This window comes from Haliotis rubra, unplaced genomic scaffold (genome assembly GCF_003918875.1).
Source record: "Haliotis rubra isolate DU_JTF1 unplaced genomic scaffold, ASM391887v1 Scf175, whole genome shotgun sequence".
Taxonomy (NCBI): Eukaryota; Metazoa; Mollusca; class Gastropoda; order Lepetellida; family Haliotidae; genus Haliotis; species Haliotis rubra.
This window is the reverse complement of record NW_025765725.1, coordinates 552,061-571,410: the sequence shown is the minus strand read 5'-3', so window position 1 is coordinate 571,410 and position 19,350 is coordinate 552,061. Positions and strand designations below refer to the sequence as shown.

Here is a 19,350-nt window from a genome sequence, read left to right as displayed (position 1 = left end):
GAGAATATTTAGAAAATCAAAAGGATTCAATATCAATACGCTAAACATATAAATCTGGTATCCAGGAAAACTAAAACGAAAACAAAACATTTTTGAAGCCTTTGCACTAATGAAGCATATTATGTTGTCTCAGCTTAATAAATGAAATACACATACTATTCGATGAGGGGTAAGATAGAAAATAGGTAATAAGTATAACAATTCAAAAAGTTTAGGTCATAATATGTTTGACGAAACACATATGCTTTAATATTAACCCTTTTCTTACTTTTTAAACTGTTTGGCTAACGGGGCCCAATTTTCGTGTATCTTTATAAAGTATATAAAGCGAAATTGTACATCCCCAAAACACTTGCATTAGGTGGATTATGTAAATATCTATTTATTGTGAGTCCGTTGTTTGAAAATTGGCTTTTTCTCGTATATGATAAAAATCATCTAAATAATTACAAAATACCCATTTCGTCATGTCACTTCAAGACAAATTCCTTCCTTTTCTTCTATATCTCAAGCTAAATGTCTATGGCGGTTTTCATTCACGCAAAATGCCACCGAAAATTCATTTGTTTAACTGCATGTACTGGTACAAGGAAAATGAGCTAAAATCTGCCCCGCCCCTCCCTCCTTGTTGTGTAACTACAGACGGTTGACTCTCGATGTCCAGGGTTTAGGTACCCAAACTAAACCTGGTAAACTATAACACTATAACTGGTAAAACTATAACACTATAACTGGTAAAACTATAACACTATAACTGGTAAAACTATAACACTATAACTGGTAAAACTCTAACACTATAACTGGTAAAACTATAACACTATAACTGGTAAAACTATAACACTATAACTGGTAAAACTATAACACTATAACTGGTAAAACTAAAAGAGAAGGGTTTTGGGTCACGGTCTATACATTCTCATGCATGACATAAATACATCAAGGCCAACCTTCTCTGGGCCGCGCGATCTTGTTTGTTTGTTATTTACGATCAGGGAATAACTAAGTATTTATATGCGTTTCCGTTTAATTAAATCCCTTGCTGGAAAATCTCTGTAAACATATATAAGATATTTTGCTTCGATGGTCATTTGAAGATTCTCAGTTTTCGAAAACATTTAACAAATGCCACTTGCACGCACCATATATACGGGCAAACGCTCATATATATGGATAATTTCAACGTAAGTTCACTTTGAAAAACGTTCCGGAGAAACACGAGGTTTACTTGGTTGTGGCCTGTGTATGTAATTTTACTTAAGAATACGAACGAGTTCCCATTATACCCCAAGTTCATCTCATTTCTGAATATGAGACGCACGTGACGGTATGAACACACACGTGATATATGCGAAGTGATGTACATGTATGTCGTAACGTTACAAGACTTTCACGACATGTCGCCAGTTGCATGAACACCAACGAATGTTTCATGATTTTATAGGTATTTCTTTTACTTACCAAAACTAAGAAAATTATAAAATTATATATGTACTGAGAAAGGATGCGGACACCACCGCACTTGAATTCACAGTGAAATTTGCCCATTTCGGGTGTCCCCCGCCGTGATATTGCTGGGATATTGCTAAAAGCGGCGTAAAACCATACTCACTCACTCACAGTGACATCTTTAAGCTACGGAGACTATCCAGGAAATCCAGAGAAGCAAATGGGAAGGAAAAATTAAAACCACCACTTGCCACTTGCTAGCACTATGTATACATACATGCACTTACAAAGACATGCATGCATGTACAGAGTCGTGCAGAAAGTGTTCGGACACTTGACGTAGTTTCCATAGACTAACATATTAATTTAGTGTAGCGTAAATAATGTTCATGAATTTAATTTTCGTAAGATCCAAGTCAAATTTTGCACATTTGTGAGGAATCATCTTACCTACAATCACATAATTTCTGTTTGATTTTCCTTGGCTTATTTATCGAAAGGCAACAATTCAATCAACATATATATATATATATATATATGTACAGTGCCGCGAACTCCTTTAGCATGGCGGCCTATGGGATTGTGTATTGTGGAACCGTACGTAAGTTGATAAATGTGATGTCATTAGTTAAATAGTGGTCGGAAAATTGAACTTCAATTATGTGCGCAGAGCAGAGATGATTTCAAATTTGCCTGTCAAATTTTACAAAGATCCATCCTAAACTCACTTCATGAAAATTATTTATGCTACACTGAAAAAACATCTATGGAAATTACGTCAAGTGTCCGAATATGTCTGGCACGGGTCTGTACATATATACGCGCTCACATATGTATATATACACGCACGCGCTAGCAAACGCACAAATACATGTACACACGCACTTATATATGCACACGTGTATACACACACAACAACTTATGTACCATGCATGTACTCTCACAGGCATGTACACATGAAGTCTAACACACACGCGCACGTACGTATACATATACTCAATAACATACGCACGAGTGCATGTATACAGACATTCCCCCATACATGTATACACACACACACACTACGGCGAAAGATCTTGTGCAGATATAAAGGGAGATATTGACTCATACTTTATAGAAGCTTATATATCAGAAATCACTTGTTTGTATATATATATATATATATATATATATATACTTTGGTTTGATTTGGTTGTTGTTTTACGCCGCACTAAGCAATATTCCAGCTATATGTCGGCGGTCAGTAAATAAACGAAACTGGACCAGACAATCCAGTGATCAACATCGTGAGCATCGATATTCGCAATTGGGATACGATGACATGAGTCAACCAAATCATCGAGCCTGACCACCCGATCCCGTTAGTCGCATCTTGCGACACATCATTCGTTGCTGAAGATCAATATAGCTGTAAAATTGCTCAGTGCGGCGTTAAACAACAAACAAACAAAATTATAATCATAAAAGCCACTTAAACAACAACATAGCATTGAGGCTTTCATCTTTACGTATTTCTTCACACGTGTCGTTTATTATACCTCAGCAGTACGACGATCGTCTTCCCGTGTTACAGCATTGGATATACCACCACCTTAGCCCTGAGATCGCTTTTTGTCAATTACTAAATGCAATATTAATAACCACATGCCATTGGTCATCATACTTTTGTTCACCTTACGTTTTGACAACTACCTTCAAAACAAGCAAAACGGCTTATCTGTGAAATGAACGTTGATAAGCATGAGTTGTTGACGAGGGGCTTACGACACAAAACAATGAAATAACGTATTAAATGACTTTGCTCATTTCTTTCCCATTTATGTGACACTACAGGCGGGGTAGTCAAATGGTTAAAGTGTTCGCTGAGGAAACTCTATAGTAGACTGAAGTACAGCTTGTGGGTCAAGGGTTGGTCGTACCTGCGTGAGAACAATGCAGTCACGTGGCAAATGTCAAGAAAACCGGGCTACGGAGATCGGATGATTGTACGATATGAGATTGTTTCATTCAAGTGAAAATTTAACCTGGAGAGAGAGAGAGAGAGAGAGAGAGAGAGAGAGAGAGAGAGAGAGAGAGAGAGAGAGAGAGAGAGAGAGAGAGAGAGACATGACATCCGAGAGAGAGAGAGAGAGAGAGAGAGAGAGAGAGAGACACATGCACTGATGTAGGACACACACATGACATCCGACATACAGACAGTGATGTGGGACACACACATGACATCCGACATACAGACAGTGATGTGGGACACACACATGTCATCCGACATACAGACAGTGATGTGGGACACACACATGTCATCCGACATATACATGTGGGACAGTGATGATGTGGGACACACATACAGACATGACATCCGACATACAGACAGTGATGTGGGACACACACATGACATCCGACATACACACAGTGATGTGGGACACACACATGACATCCGACATACAGACAGTGATGTGGGACACACACATGACATCCGACATACAGACAGTGATGTGGGACACACACATGACATCCGACATACAGACAGTGATGTGGGACACACACATGACATCCGACATACAGACAGTGATGATGACATGGACACACATGACATCCGACATACAGACAGTGATGTGGGACACACATGACACATACAGACACATGACATCCGACATACAGACAGTGATGTGGGACACACACATGACATCCGACATACAGACAGTGATGTGGGACACACTTGACATCCGACATACAGACAGTGATGTGGGACACACACATGACATGGGGACACACCGACATACAGACAGTGATGTGGGACACACACATGACATCCGACATACAGACAGTGATGTGGGACACACAGTGATGTGGGACACACACATGACATCCGACATACAGACAGTGATGTGGGACCGACAGCCGACATACAGACAGTGATGGGACACACACATGACATCCGACACATACAGACAGTGATGTGGGACACACACATGACATCCGACATACAGACAGTGATGTGGGACACACACACTTGACATCCGACATACAGACAGTGATGTGGGACACACATGACATCCGACATACAGACAGTGATGTGGGACAGACACATGACATCCGACATACAGACAGTGATGTAGACAGTGATGTGGGACACACATATGACATCCGACATACAGACAGTGATGTGGGACACACATGACATCCGACATACAGACAGTGATGTGGGATGTGACATCCGACATACAGACAGTGATGTGGGACACACATCCGACATACAGACAGTGATGTGGGACACACACATGACATCCGACATACAGACAGTGATGTGGGACACACACATGACATCCGACATACAGACAGTGATGTGGGACACACACATGACATCCGACATATACAGACAGTGATGTGGGACACACACATGACATCCGACATATAGACAGTGATGTGGGACACACACATGACATCCGACATACAGACAGTGATGTGGGACACACATCCGACATACAGACAGTGATGTGGGACACACACATGACATCCGACATACAGACAGTGATGTGGGACACACATCCGACATACAGACAGTGATGTGGGACACACATGACATCCGACATACAGACAGTGATGTGGGACAGACACACATGACATCCGACATACAGACAGTGATGTGGGACACACACATGACATCCGACATACAGACAGTGATGTGGGACACACACTTGACATCCGACATACAGACAGTGATGTGGGACACACACATGACATCCGACATACAGACAGTGATGTGGGACACACACATGACATCCGACATACAGACAGTGATGTGGGACATACAGACACATGACATCCGACATACAGACAGTGATGTGGGACACACACACATGACATCCGACATACAGACAGTGATGTGGGACACACACATGACATCCGACATACAGACAGTGATGTGGGACACACACATGACATCCGACATACAGACAGTGATGTGGGACACACACATGACATCCGACATACAGACAGTGATGTAGGATGTGGACACACACATGACACATCCGACACATATTCTGACACCGACATACAGACAGTGATGTGGGATTTTGTACTAACAACATATCTGATAAAAAACATGCACCGGTACAGGGTGCTCAAAACCAGTTCTGATCAAAGCATACACTACACAGTACTGAAGTGGGCGGAATATCAGCCCACAACCTTGAAACAGTGGAGGTGATTGAATGTTCTTTTATGACGCCACAAAAACGTATATTACAAAGCTTGTTCAGCTTGACCTGATCAAGTGAATATAAATGTATTGCGTGACCGTATCACATCTGGTTGGGTCCATTATTGTGAAGGGATGCACTTTTGTCAGTTGATTGTCAGCATGTCCGAACAGCCGAGACAAGGTCTCCGTTTGACATCTAAGTGTCAGGAAAGCGTCAGCAATGTCCTAACTTTCTTTAAAAAAGAACCTATACAGGTGGTTTAATGTTTCCGGTTCGGGGTTTTAGGCAGCGAGCAGCGACAGCAACATTAATAACATTCTCTGCTCCCCTACTTTATGAAGTTAACTCGACCTGCCGTTTGTGCCAAATGAACCCCGGGTCATGCATATTGCTCAGGTCAAGCTGAACAATTCATGCCAATGACTACCCGTCAGAATGTAAAACTAACCACATGTTGGATCAATCAAATCAAAGATCGTGTCACCAAGTTCAGAAGCGTCAATAATGGACAGACATATAGACATACTACTACACTAGTATTATCAGGTCTATTGGAGAGACGTAATCACTGTACCATTGGCCAGAGTGGGCGAATCTAATACCCCGTCGACGTCACTTTGTGATTGGGAATTAGCTATGACAATGAATGAATTTTCATTTACATCAATTTCGTAATCACAAAGATTCTGTGACATTAGACCAATTCATGGAGATTGATAAGTACGTTTTCTTTCGCTGATAAAACAGCACATACTTTATGATGAAAGGTGATAAACACTAATCGGAACACTTTGAATAATTATTTTTACACTTCTTTATGGGGTCATTGTCACAATTAATATAGCGATTATTTATCAAAAGGTATTAATTTCGAGACAATTAATGGTTTTACGTGATTATCAGAAGCTTTCAGAACAACATATACTACAAACAAAAAGTATGGGAACACCCTAAAATTTGATAGTCATATATATACTTACGTGGTGCGGTCATTTATACTATAAGGTGAATGCAACTTTTGTGTGCTTAATGGTTACTTTAAACGACATGTTGGAACATGCAGTTAAGAAACTGATTCAATATTCGTTGAGTTTGAGTGAAATGAAACATTGTGACAAAGAGCGAAAAACAAGGGTCTGAAACGCACCAGCACCTTGTTTGATTAAAACGCCCAAACACAACAGCCTAGTGCATGCGGATGACATACTTCAGAGATCAGGCCTACCATACAAACGGTGAACAACTCCTCAAAACTGAACTAATATACACCAAAACAGAAAATGTCGTGCTACTGTTTCTCTTCAGTTTTGTAAATAAAGTATTCATGGCGTCACATTCAACGTTAATATAATTTAGTGATTTAATAAGTTTGCAAAACCTTTGTTCATTCTCCGTGAATTGCATGATACCTAAGTGGTCATTTTTACTTTGTCTTCCCAAAGTGCCTTTTTTTTAATGTCTCAAACTTGTATTCACAGATTTTAATTTTTTTCTTCAAGGGTATGTGCACGACATAAAAGTTTTCACTCATAATCAGACCGTTTTCGTGTAGGCGAAATGTTGGAGATCGCTGTCCAAGCGGGAAGAGGCGCACAGACTGCAGTTGGAAATAGATCTACGATCCTAAGAATTCGCCGTTACAGTTCCTGACTGTGATTAGATAACGGGTGTCGTCCTCTGGTCAGTGGTCAGATCTGCCAAGCGGTCTAGGCAAGTATAGGATCTGATCTAATCTAACAGGGCTCTTACCCAGCCTTGCAAGAACAGTAGGAATCGGTGAATTCTTGGGATCGTAGATCTATTTCCAACTGCAGTCTGTGCGCCTCTTCCCGCCTGGACAGCGATCTCCAACATTTCGCCTACACGAAAACGGCCTGATTATGAGTGAAAACTTGTATGTCGTGCACATACCCTTCAATAATTGTTTTAACCCCCTTGCTTGTGCCCTTTTTGATATTCTATCATGTGCTGGATGGAAATGTAAGGAGATATTGTCCGGTATCGAACTAAGATGGTCGTCTCCCGGATGACATTCAGCCATTTTGACAGCTCAGCAACGCCAAGTGAGTGAGTGAGTGAGTGAGTTTAGTTTTACGCCGCACTCAGCAATATTCCAGCTATATGGCGGCGGTCTGTAAATAATCGAGTCTGGACCAGACAATCCTGTGATCAACAGCATGCGCATTGATCTGCGCAATTGGAGAACTGATGACATGTGTCAACCAAGTCAGCGAGCCTGACCACCCGATCCCGTTAGTCGCCTCTTACGACAAGCATGGGTTACTGAAAAGGTTCATTCTAACCCGGATCTTCACGGGTAGCATCGCAAAGCTTGAGGAACATAGCAACAGTAACCAATGAAGGCGTGGCTTCGTAGCGTCGGTCGGACCTATAGTCCGTTTGGCTCAAAAGCGGACCGATGAATTGCAATCTAACTCGAAAACTAATAAACATATAATACTCAATGAAACGCTGATCATAATCAAAACATCAGACCAACTCTGTGATTTGTTTGCAGAATTAATGTTCTAAAATTAAAAAAGTTGTTTAACAAACTATCAATAACATTTTGACACAGTTCACCATTTGTTACGAGGGAGGAGTGCAGAGAAAGGGACAGCCAGGTGTTAGAAAAGCACGTGCACAAGTGCCGACGACGTTATTGATTTATTAACCAATGCTGTGCCGTCTCCATCCTTTCTCGCACACCAGGCTGTCCCTTTCTCTGCACTCGTCCCTCGTAACATATAGTGAATTGTGTCGATATTTTAATGATAGTTTGTTAAACAACTTTTTTAATTTTAGGACATAAATTCTCCAAAAACCTCACAGAGTGGGTATGATGTTTTGATTATGATCAGCGTTTCATTGAGTATGTTATGTTTATTAGTTTTCGAGTTAGATTGCAATTCATCGGTCCGCTTTTGAGCCAAACAGACCATATACATAGGACAAGGAAATGCACTGACATTACGAGCTTTATCTAGGGCGGGCCTAAAGTACTGTCGGAAATAGAAAAAAAAAGTTTTTAGGCTGTTACTCTGTATCACTAAAATGTCGAAATAACCCACATCGGCCTAACTGGGCGTTCAGGGGGATGCGTAATAGGATATCCAGAAAAGCATGTTTAGTCGTAAAATCGGGCAAAACTTAGAAAAAATACAAATAGCTGCTGAAAACAATAGATCAAACTATAGATGGCAATTAGGTCGCTTAGCCAGGTATGACGACGGACCGTCGACTTCCTTGGCATGAAATGCACGTACTACCCACAGGCACAAGGGTCATCTCAAAGATATTTTATATTTTTTCATGTGTATCGAATATGTCTCTACTTGATTATCTCATCTTAGCTAATATTTCAGTTCCCCAGCCCGACCCCAACCACCGTCTGCGACACCCGTCTTGGTTTTGCTTTTGAGACGATCCCTGTTTCTTCTTATAGTGATAGTGAGACGCCATGGTAGCTACATCCTTAATAGTTTCAGTATTAAAGTTATTATTTTTTACGTCTGCGATCGTTTATAATGAAGCTAAGTCTAATTTCAAAATGATCATTTAAAATGTGTCCTTTGTAATACAATACCATTGCACACTAATTTGCATAAAGCCATGGTCTGTTCTGAATAAGTCGCATTGGACTTAGAAAAACCCGCATTGCTCACTTCTGCACTAATCTCTCCTCAGTAAAATCCTTCTTTCACGTTTCCTATCTTCATCCCACTGCGCCTGTAGTTTGGCCGAACTTAGTTTATCAGATATTTCACACTTTCACATATTAACTACCTAAATTGTAGATATAAATGAGAAAATAACAGGGTTTTTTTCTATTTCCGACAGTACTTTAATTAGTGAGAGTCCGGGTTAGAATTGGTCCTCAGTAACCCATGCTTGTCGTAAGAGGCGACTAACGGGATCGGGTGGTTAGGCTCGCTGATTTGGTTGACACATGTCATCGTATAAAACATTGCATAAATCGATGCTCGTGTCAATCACTGGATTGTCTGGTCCAGACTCGATTATAAACAGGCCGCCGTCATATAGCTGGAATATTGATGAGTGTGGCGCTAAACAGCCAACTAACGAACAAACAAGTAGATCGATCGGAACTCCTTTGATTAGAGTAATTTGACTTACGTCAGCAAAATTATATACTTGGGGAAACAAGTAATGGAACATTACTTTACGCAGTGTTAGTGTGTTTATTCTCAGATTTTCACCAAAGGGCAATAAGCAGTGTAAAAAAGGAAGGAACACGTATATGACATTGAGAAAAAGGTATAAGATACCAAAGTAATACACTCTTTAAAAAAGAATTTTAGAAGAATTTATTGCGTTAGTTTAAGAACAATTATTTCATGTAATTTCAATATTAAAAAGGTGAAACATTCACACGTCTATAGAGAAAGAGTTCGCCAACACAACAGCGACCAATTGTTGTGTTTCTGTTTACTTGAGACCACGAGACGGCGTCAAAGTCAGTACTTTGTATGCTCACCATTGGCAGCAATTACTGCTCGGCGCCGTCTCGGCATAGACTAGATAAGTCGACGAAGTCGGTCTTGCGGAATTCTTCCACACTCTTCCTGCAATGCGATGGCCAGTTGTGGAATTGTCTGAGGCGCGTTTTGACGTTGACGTATGTTGACGTACACGTCGATCGAGTTGATTCGATAGGTGTTCTATCGGGTTTAGATCTGGTAATCGGGAAGGCAATGGCAAGACATTGAACTGGCATGGTAGTGCCACCACTAAATCAGATCTTTGTGTGCTTGATAATTCCACCCCACACCATGACACCGTCGAATCTGTCGACCTGTCGAATGAAATTAGGGCAAAACGCTCATTTCTCCGGCGGTAAACACGTTGTCTTCCATCTCGCCGGTGATGAGGAATTCGTGATTGCTGATGTTTCGGTTAGTGGCACTCGGTCGTGGCATAATGATTTCCTCTTTCCGGGCAAAAACGAATGACAAAATTAAACAGAACGTTTGCCTTTTTAGAATGATCAATACAGCATACCTTTCCGCTTACTTGCACGGGCATTTTGCTTTGCATGTTTTCTTGGTGATGTTTTGGCGGAAATTTCTTCAAACGCTTCTAAACAAAAGAAAAAGTATAAACTGCTGCATTTTGGTCCTGAATTGTTTACAATCACACAATCACAACTTCAAAAGCCCTCATTATTGTCGACTTGCACATCTGTGTAGTGAGTGAATGAGTGAGTTTAGTTTTACGCCGCTTTTAGCAATATTCCAGCAATATCACGGCGGGGGACACCAGCAATATCACGGCGGGGGACCCCAGATATCGGGTTCATACACTGTACCCATATGTTGAATCGTACCCGGATCTTTGGCGTTATGAGCGCCACGTGCACCCCACCGTCCCACATCTCTCTGTAAAGCTATTGTACTGAATAAATGCCTCAATATAACGTACATTACTGGGCGTATGGTTGCCTCAAGGTGACCATGACGAAGCCATGACGATAATACACTATAGCAGAAAAGCCCACCCCACCCCCACCCTAAAAACCCCCTGAAAAACTAAATATTATAAAAAAAAATGAATAAATAGATGAATAAATAAAATAAAAATAAATAAAAATGAATAAATAAATAAGTAAATAAAATAGCAACAAAACAAAAAATATTAGAAATTATAGTATTAAGACAGAATTGGACTTTTCTCTGACCCTTGAATATTGACATTTTCAACCGTGGCTTCGCTAGTCACCATCGACTATTTTGTTTGTTAGGTCACTTGAGATAGATTAGCCTGGAGACACTTTTGACATCGAGATGCATCTTTGCAAGTGCATTCTAGCAGTAACAATTATAGTGATCCACTGCATGTTCTCTATTTCAACGAGTGCTCGATCAGCTGTGAGATAGATACTCTCTCTCTCTCTCTCTTGATTTTTAAATATATCAACACAAGTCGATCAAGTAGCAACACAACGGGCAGGTATTCTATCTTTATCGACTTACGTAACGCTTCGGCCTTGTTCGACAATGCGGTTAGGGTAATTGATTAATGCCACGTGCGAGTCCTTCGACCAATCTGGAACAATGTTTTGCACAAAAATATAAGTCCTTGACAAATTCGTCTTTAGAACAAACAACAATGAGAACCAAAAAAATTGAATTTCGAATCCTTATGCAAACGCATTTGGTGTGTGTGTGTGTGTGTGTGTGTGTGTGTGTGTGTGTGTGTGTTGTGTGTGTGTGTGTGTGTGTGTGTGTGTGTGTGTGTGTGTGTGTGTGTTCGGTAAAAAAGTCTTCGTTAAAAACAGCAACTTTTTTTAATCAGTAAAAAGGACTTTTTACTGAGGACTTTTTTTTCCTATAATCATTTTTTGTTGTTGAACATATTAAGTGACGAGCTGGTTTGCTGAACGGGTTTATCTTACAGAGGAAATGTAATGAATATATATGTTTTTAAATTATAACTCTTTTGGACCTTGGACTTAAATGGTAATGAATGGAAACTTGATCTCGTCACTATATGGCTGGAATAATGCCGATGTGACGTAAAGCCCAACTCAACCCAACCTACAGAGGAAATGTTTTGGTTGTTCCGCAGAATTCGATGGTTTTACTTTTCGATTAACTGGACAACCGGAAGTTGATTTGAGAAAACCCCGGAGAAAAGCACGCGAATCTACCAGTGTTGTGTGTTGTAAAGTACAAGAGTTTCAGCTGTTTACACCATGTCTTTAGAAACTGTTCCTAAAGACATCAGAAACCTGAGGGCCTGTTTACTGTGTGCTCTGGTGAAGGTAATACATTCATCTCATTCAGGCATGCTGCGATTTCATTTGCATTGTCCAGTTTTCGGTAGCATTTGAAATGGTGAAAATAGAAACTACTTACATATACAGTATCCGTGGCTATAAGTGAGTCTTCATTAGTGAAATTTCCGTAGACTTACATGTTAATAAACTGTTGCAAGAATAGTTTTCATAAACTGAGTAGAAGTCATTATATTTTGATATTTTGCAAACATCTTGGAAATCATCTTCAACTATGTCACAGTATGTGTACATAATTTTCTTTCATCTTTCTATTGATTAGTTATCGAATGACACCTGATTAAGCACCATAAGTACAACTTTAATCTATCCCATAGACAGCCATGCTAAACCTGATTGGTATGTCTAATATGTGCTGGGTAAATAGTTGCAGTTTTCTTAATAATCATCGGAAAATTGAATGGAAATTATTGTATATGTAGCTGAGATGATTTCCCAGCTGGTAGAAAAGTATTGAAAGCAATTCGAACGAAACTTTTTTTTTATGAAAATTATTCTTGCAAGAGTTAATTAACATGCAAGTCTATGGGAATTTCACTAATGATGACTCACTTATCATGCTTATGGCCAACTACTGTAGGTTGGATATAACGAATTTGTCGTGTAATACATCAGCCAAGATGGAATGCCACTAGTCCAGCTAGACGACTGCCTGGAATACGAGTTTATTCATATGAACTAGAATGCCACATACCGAGTTATGTTGATACCCAGATGGGTGTAAAATATAATGAGAGTATGATCAGCTGATTGTAATAAGACTAAGAGAACTTTCAGTAAGATTTCCAACCGTGTCAGTATCTGTTCATACTGAACATGCTGAAGGTATGGAGCATGAAGGTATGTTATCATTATATAATTACTTTACCAGAACTTCATATTTCGAGTATGGATGCTTGAAACTAGTAACTGGGTGTCCTCTGGTCCCCTGTTTTTGTTGGCCCAAAGTAAAACACTGAGCCTTATATTTATATGGTATCCTATTTATCTTCCTTCAGTTGGATTAATTGTATAATTCTCCTCCTCTAGCCTGACTTTGGCATGTACATTCTACGAGTTCAGAGCAGTTTCACGTGTTATTAGTAGTTCCTCACAAACAGTAACATCATCACATGTGTCAGCAGTTCATTCCTAACCATGTTATTTTCTACTATTGAAGACCAAGGAACTCTACAACCAGTAAACATTCAGTTATCTCACAGCACAAAGATTTTACAAAGAAAACATTTTAAGAGTTAAAATAGTCCTTCCAAGCTGCAGCAGATTTTGTGACTGGCAGTTGAACTAGATGGTAAATATGACTGCACAGTATTAACGGTAGAAAAGATCTGTGTACCTGGCACTGGGCCGAGGCAAACTGGTGACAAGTCAGGTGGTCGTCACATGAACCCCTCTGCGACATGGGGTACATTTAAGTGTGCAGTGGTGGTGTTTTACCGTAGGTAATCTTTAGCACTCTATCTAACCCCATGTGTAGTAGAATGAAGTCTGCAGACAGTGACCTGTGTAGTCTATCCATATCCATAACTATCCATATGACGGCACTAAAACCAGCTGGTGGGGTACCCTTGGGGTTAAAGCATATACTTGTCATGTGGAAGATCCATGTTCGATTCCAGCATGGGTAGAATATGTGAAGCCCATTTCTGGTGTTCCTCACTGTGATATTGCTAAAAGAGATGTAAAACCGGATTCACTCACTACAGAACAGAAGCATGACAAATTATGCCAAGGGCTTCATCAGAAGGTTTAATTTGAAAGTATTTGGCACAGGCTGCTTTTGTTTATGATTATTGTTTTACATGAAATATTGGTAATTGTTATTCCTGAATATCTCAGGTGTGATTATTGAATACTGAACTTGATCATGTGCATTTTCTCCTCTTTTGACGCCCTCAAATGTCAAAGGGGGTTGAAGCAGCGTAAATTTATTGTCCTCCGAGAGGGTACGTAAGTCCAAAACTTCAAGGTCAATTTAGCACTACCAAACTTTTAATCGTAGAATACTTGTTATTTTTAATAATGTCTAAACTTACCACAATCGCCAGTGGCTTAAGGGATGGTGTAAATCCAGCTAGGCTCCATGCAGGTAGCAAAGGCACTGTAAGTCCCCATGGTCCCTAGTATGGTGATCTACTTTCAGTTGTTGGCGATCTATAGCCTGTTTTTATCTTGTATTGTCCTAATAGTGCTATTAGTTTTAACTTTCCACACTAGTTTTAATTCTAATTGTGATATTCTAGTTGTTTTACTGTCCTTTGATGACAGGTTTTTATAATATACACATATTCCAATTCAATGTCAAATATGTTCTCGTCAAGATATGGCTGAAATATTGCTGATGTGACGTTAAATATAAACTCACTCACTCACTCACTCACTCTTTTGACAGACTCTGGACCAGTTTGCGTATGATGGATGCGACAACTGCGAGGAATATCTCCACATGAAAAACAACAGGGATGCTGTGTACGAGTGCACCAGCTCCAACTTTGATGGGTCAGTGCAGAGATCTATCCTGGATTCCAGAGTACTGGGAAACAAGCAATTCCAGAATTGGGATCCATATTGACATAACATATTTCTTAAAAGATCATTCTTTTGGTCACTTACCCGTGAAGGTCCGGGTTAGAATATTGATCTTCAGTAACCCATGCTTGTCGTAAGAGGCGACTAAAGGGATTGGGTGGTCAGGCTTGCTGACTGGGTTGACACGTGTCATCATATCCCAGTTGCGCAGATCGATGCTCATGCTGTTCTAGTGTTGACCACTGGATTGTCTGGTCCAGACTCGATTATTTACAGACCGCCGCCATATAGCTAGAATATTGCTGAGTGCAGCGTAAAACTAAACTCACTCACTCATTCTTTTGGTCACTGTCATATCACTGGCACAATGCCTGCTGTAGCCCAAAATGTGACCTCGTTTAAAGTCTGTAATTACTTAATTATGTTCTAAACAGGCAAAATCAGGTTTGACATGCTAAACTAGGTAAGCCACAATAATTTGTGTTTGGAGAATCCCTCTGCTGGGTAATCCCTGTTCTGTATTTATTAACTCAAGCCTGTACTTGAAGTTATAGGACCTGAATGTTTGGGTCAGTGTGGGTTTCTAGGCCAATGAAGATGTCTGAACACTTATTTTACTTAATTAGTGTCATTGCTGATCCCAGCTTGACAATATACAACAAGTCAGAGTGATGTACCACCCATCTCATTCACTCACACCTGTTGTCAGGGGCAGGAGTTGAACGTTAAGACATTTTCCTTATCCTGACTCATGCTTTATTGTTTGTCTCCTTCTTCTGGCAAATGATAGTGGAACACTTGAATCCCCTTTTGAAGCTCACTTACATCTCACAGGACATTAATGATTGAAAACCAGTGAATATACTGTAAATAATTGTGTCTGGACCAGACAGTCCAGTGGTCAACAGCATGAACATCGATCTGCGAAATGGGGTCGAATTGTGACATGGGTATCGTGATACCTATCAAATCGTGACATGGGTATCGTGATACATATCGATTCATGAGACTTATGTATCGTGACATTCCTACTGGTCATGTTTTTGATTTGTTTGACACATCTCTGGCAAGCGTTACAGTATCTAGGTATGTCAGCACTATACCCATGATTGTAGGTTTTACGAAAGTGGTTCCAGTCTGAGGTGTGCATCTCTTGGGACTTGGCTCCCTCAGTCTAAGTAAACTTACACTCAGTATTATTTGTTACACTATCATGCTGAGTCTAACAATCCGAAGTAGAAGGTCGTGTCAGCTAACCTTTTGAATTGTCCAGTCAGAACACAGCTTGCCAAATCGCGAAACATTTGCATATACCGCTTGACCTTTTACCTCGAAAACGTTTGTACTCGAACGATTCCGATTGTTATTTTCCGCACGATTGCTTCCGAGTGACACACATGGAAGACACCATTTTTACAACATTGAGTAAACAGTCGCTGAAAATAACGTTTTTGACAATATTCCAGGATGTCATCTTGCGGAAATATAAGCTAATAGTAACCATGCCACCAGAAACCCTAAGCATATATACTGCAGGTCAAATATCTGTGTTTGTGCAGATTTTCGTTTGTTGAGAGGTCAGAGTCAGCGACCGGAGAAGAGTAAATTAATAAACGCTTCACTCAGAAACTCAAACTGAATAAATAGGAGCTGTTTTCTGATTGGTTAAATCAGTTCGGCCGTCTCGCGTTTGATTGGATGGTCATAGGTCACTCAAAGGTTAGCTGCTAGGGTTTGTTAGACTCAGTATAACAGTGTAAGTGTAAGGAATAATACTGAGCCTGAGACTGTGGCTCCCTCATCAAACCGACAATCAGAAATATTAGGAATATCATTCAAAGCAGTGTTAAACTCCACTCACTCACTCATTCTACTTGTTGCAGGTTGATAGCCATGATGAGCCCTGAAGACAGCTGGGTGTCAAAGTGGCAGAGAATCGGTGAGTGTTTGTCCAGAGATTTTCATCATTACGAGTCTGTGCTGAGCGCATACACACACTGTTTTGTCTGTTGTCTGTCTCTCACTTCACATCTTTCTGTTTCGTTTTTATGTGTTGCTTTTCTTATTCACTGATGTATCTATGGATTGCAAGTTTACACATGGCGGTATGATGCACCGTGTGCCTATACAACAATTGGTTTATGTTTCATGTTGGGATCTATTTGCCAAAAGTTTCATAAATTATACACAAAGACTTGCATTAATCTGGTCCTACTTTGCCTCCCTTTACCTTGCTGTCTGACACAGATACGACCTTGTGTATTGCAATATTTCGGGATACACTTTGAACCTCCAATACCCATCCTGAGTTCTTGGTACATATGAAAATACTTTGCTACGGTAAACATCTTACGTTTTTTATCTCCCGCATGATAACAACTATTTATGTCTCCCCGAAGGGTCGGGAGACATATTGTTTTTGGTTGAGTTTCCATCGGCGTCCGCGTTCTCAATGTTTCAGGAACATAACTCTAAAACTACTTGAACAATCTTCACCAAATTTGGTATACTGCCTCTCCATATCATGTAGATGTGCCTTTTGGGGTTTGATTTTTTTTTCAATTTTATTTTTTCTGTTTTCATGGCAACAATTTGGACTTTGTCTTTTTGAAGGCTAAAGTTCATTTCCGGAGCAAAATTCTGAAACTATTTGACCCATCTTCACCAACATTTTCCATTCTGCCTTTCCATATCATGTAGATGTGCCTTTTGGGGGTTTGAACTTTTCTTTCAATTTTATTTTATTTGCTTTTCATACTTAGAGATTTTGAAATTGAAGGAATCTAATGAATTGTTTGAGGTCTCAACGTTGAATTGGGGGAAGGGGGAGACATCTGTTTTTAGGAGTAAAAATACTTTTGAGTTTTTTATTGAATATAGTTGTAGACCAGTACTGGACTGTATGCCTGTTTCAGCCCGGTTTGCCAAAGGTTGCTATGCAGTGTCTGTGACGGGGAAGCTGCCCCCAGGTATTGTGAGGGAACTCCGGGGCAAGGGGATCATGTACCGCCCCAGGGACGTCAGCCAGTCATGAGGATCAGTTGTGTGGACAGGTGTATTTATTGGACAAGATGGCCGCAACATGTGGGTGATTTTAGCACAAGAACTGAGCTTAAACTACAAACACAACTGGAGGCTTGATGTTAATTCTGGTGAAGGTTATGTTCCCTTGTTGCACAACATCCAGACCCAAACAAGCAGGATTACATTTGACATCTGGGAAGTTTTCCTCATCGAGTAGCAGTGTTTTGATACCACTGAAGTCAGGTGGAAAGTTTTGTAAAATCCAATTATGCTTAGATATGGTAATGAAAAATGCTTCTGAATTTATGAAAAAATTGATAAATTCATTAATAAATTGGTCAAACGTAGTACAAATATTAAGGTAAATGATTTACAAAGAGAACAGTACCAGATGCGTGCTGTAGTATATTTTCTGGAAACCAAAACATGTTTGAGGAGTTAGTAGTGTGGTACATGCTGCTACTAATGTTGAGTCATTGTCATTTTTTTTTTTTTTTTAAAGCAGCAAAACGTATAAAAATGTATGTGTGTGGACATGAAAGAGCCATAGTTGGGGTGTGAGAGTATATTTTATGGATGTTTCAGTGAATGTGTGCCTGATGTAGGAACCTATTGCCTGGAGAGTTGAGGCGTTACGGACATCACATTTGTCATCATACATCCCATTATGTACATAACAGTTCATATGTCTCATTGCTTATACAAATGTATTGATGGCCAAATATTTCCACCAGGTATCTCTGCTGTGGCCTACTTTCTTGGTAACAAGTTTATTAAAAAATTGACTGCTGCTAAATATGTTCTTTAATCCATGAATTGGATATTTTGTGACAAGGCGAATAGTTTCATGGAAATATTTGGCTGTTCATATGAACACTGTAAGTGATTTACTGAACAGGATTTTCTGTAGACAAACTCCATGTGTTACAGGATCTGGTCAGTTGGGCTTACTGTAATTGCGTATGTCGAAATAAATGTTTTTTGTAATGAACTTTGTGACTTTTTTTCTATGAGGGCCTATTTCTTTTCTGGGTCAGATATGGGCTGAACATTTTACGGTTGGCTGGCTTAAAGGATATAGCATTCTCTCATGCAACAAATGACCTCACCTTACCTTGCCTACTTACTCGCTCTCCTTACTCACCGAACTCACTCACTGACTGGTGAATCTCCATTTGGATGTGTTGCTTTTACAAAAGCCGAAACAGTTTTTCACCATCTATAAAGCCCTGGCCAGTACATCCAGAATCAGGAGCTAGTGAGTGAGTGAGTATGGGTTTACGTTGCTTTTAGCAATATTCCAGCAATATCATGGAGGGGGACACCAGAAAT

At 40.0% G+C, this 19,350-nt stretch overlaps 1 protein-coding gene across 1 annotated transcript; it reads left to right on the top strand.

The window, feature by feature from the left end:
• Nucleotides 1-12,253: 12,253 nt before the first annotated feature.
• LOC124272986 (transcription elongation factor SPT4-like) lies at nucleotides 12,254-19,009 on the top strand. Its single transcript, XM_046708224.1, has 4 exons — nucleotides 12,254-12,432; nucleotides 14,858-14,964; nucleotides 16,878-16,933; nucleotides 17,910-19,009. Exons 1-4 carry the CDS (start codon nucleotides 12,364-12,366, stop codon nucleotides 18,026-18,028), a joined length of 351 nt encoding a protein of 116 aa, XP_046564180.1. The 5' UTR covers nucleotides 12,254-12,363; the 3' UTR covers nucleotides 18,029-19,009.
• The last annotated feature ends 341 nt before the right edge of the window (nucleotides 19,010-19,350 follow it).

Bases quoted from the DNA above. Each gene is read 5' to 3' on its own strand.
- LOC124272986 (XM_046708224.1), top strand. From the start codon at position 12,364: ATGTCTTTAGAAACTGTTCCTAAAGACATCAGAAACCTGAGGGCCTGT. The intron at 12,433-14,857 runs GTAATACATTCA...CTCTTTTGACAG, and splicing joins TACTGTGTGCTCTGGTGAAG to ACTCTGGACCAGTTTGCGTA. The intron at 16,934-17,909 runs GTGAGTGTTTGT...TGCCTGTTTCAG, and splicing joins GTCAAAGTGGCAGAGAATCG to CCCGGTTTGCCAAAGGTTGC.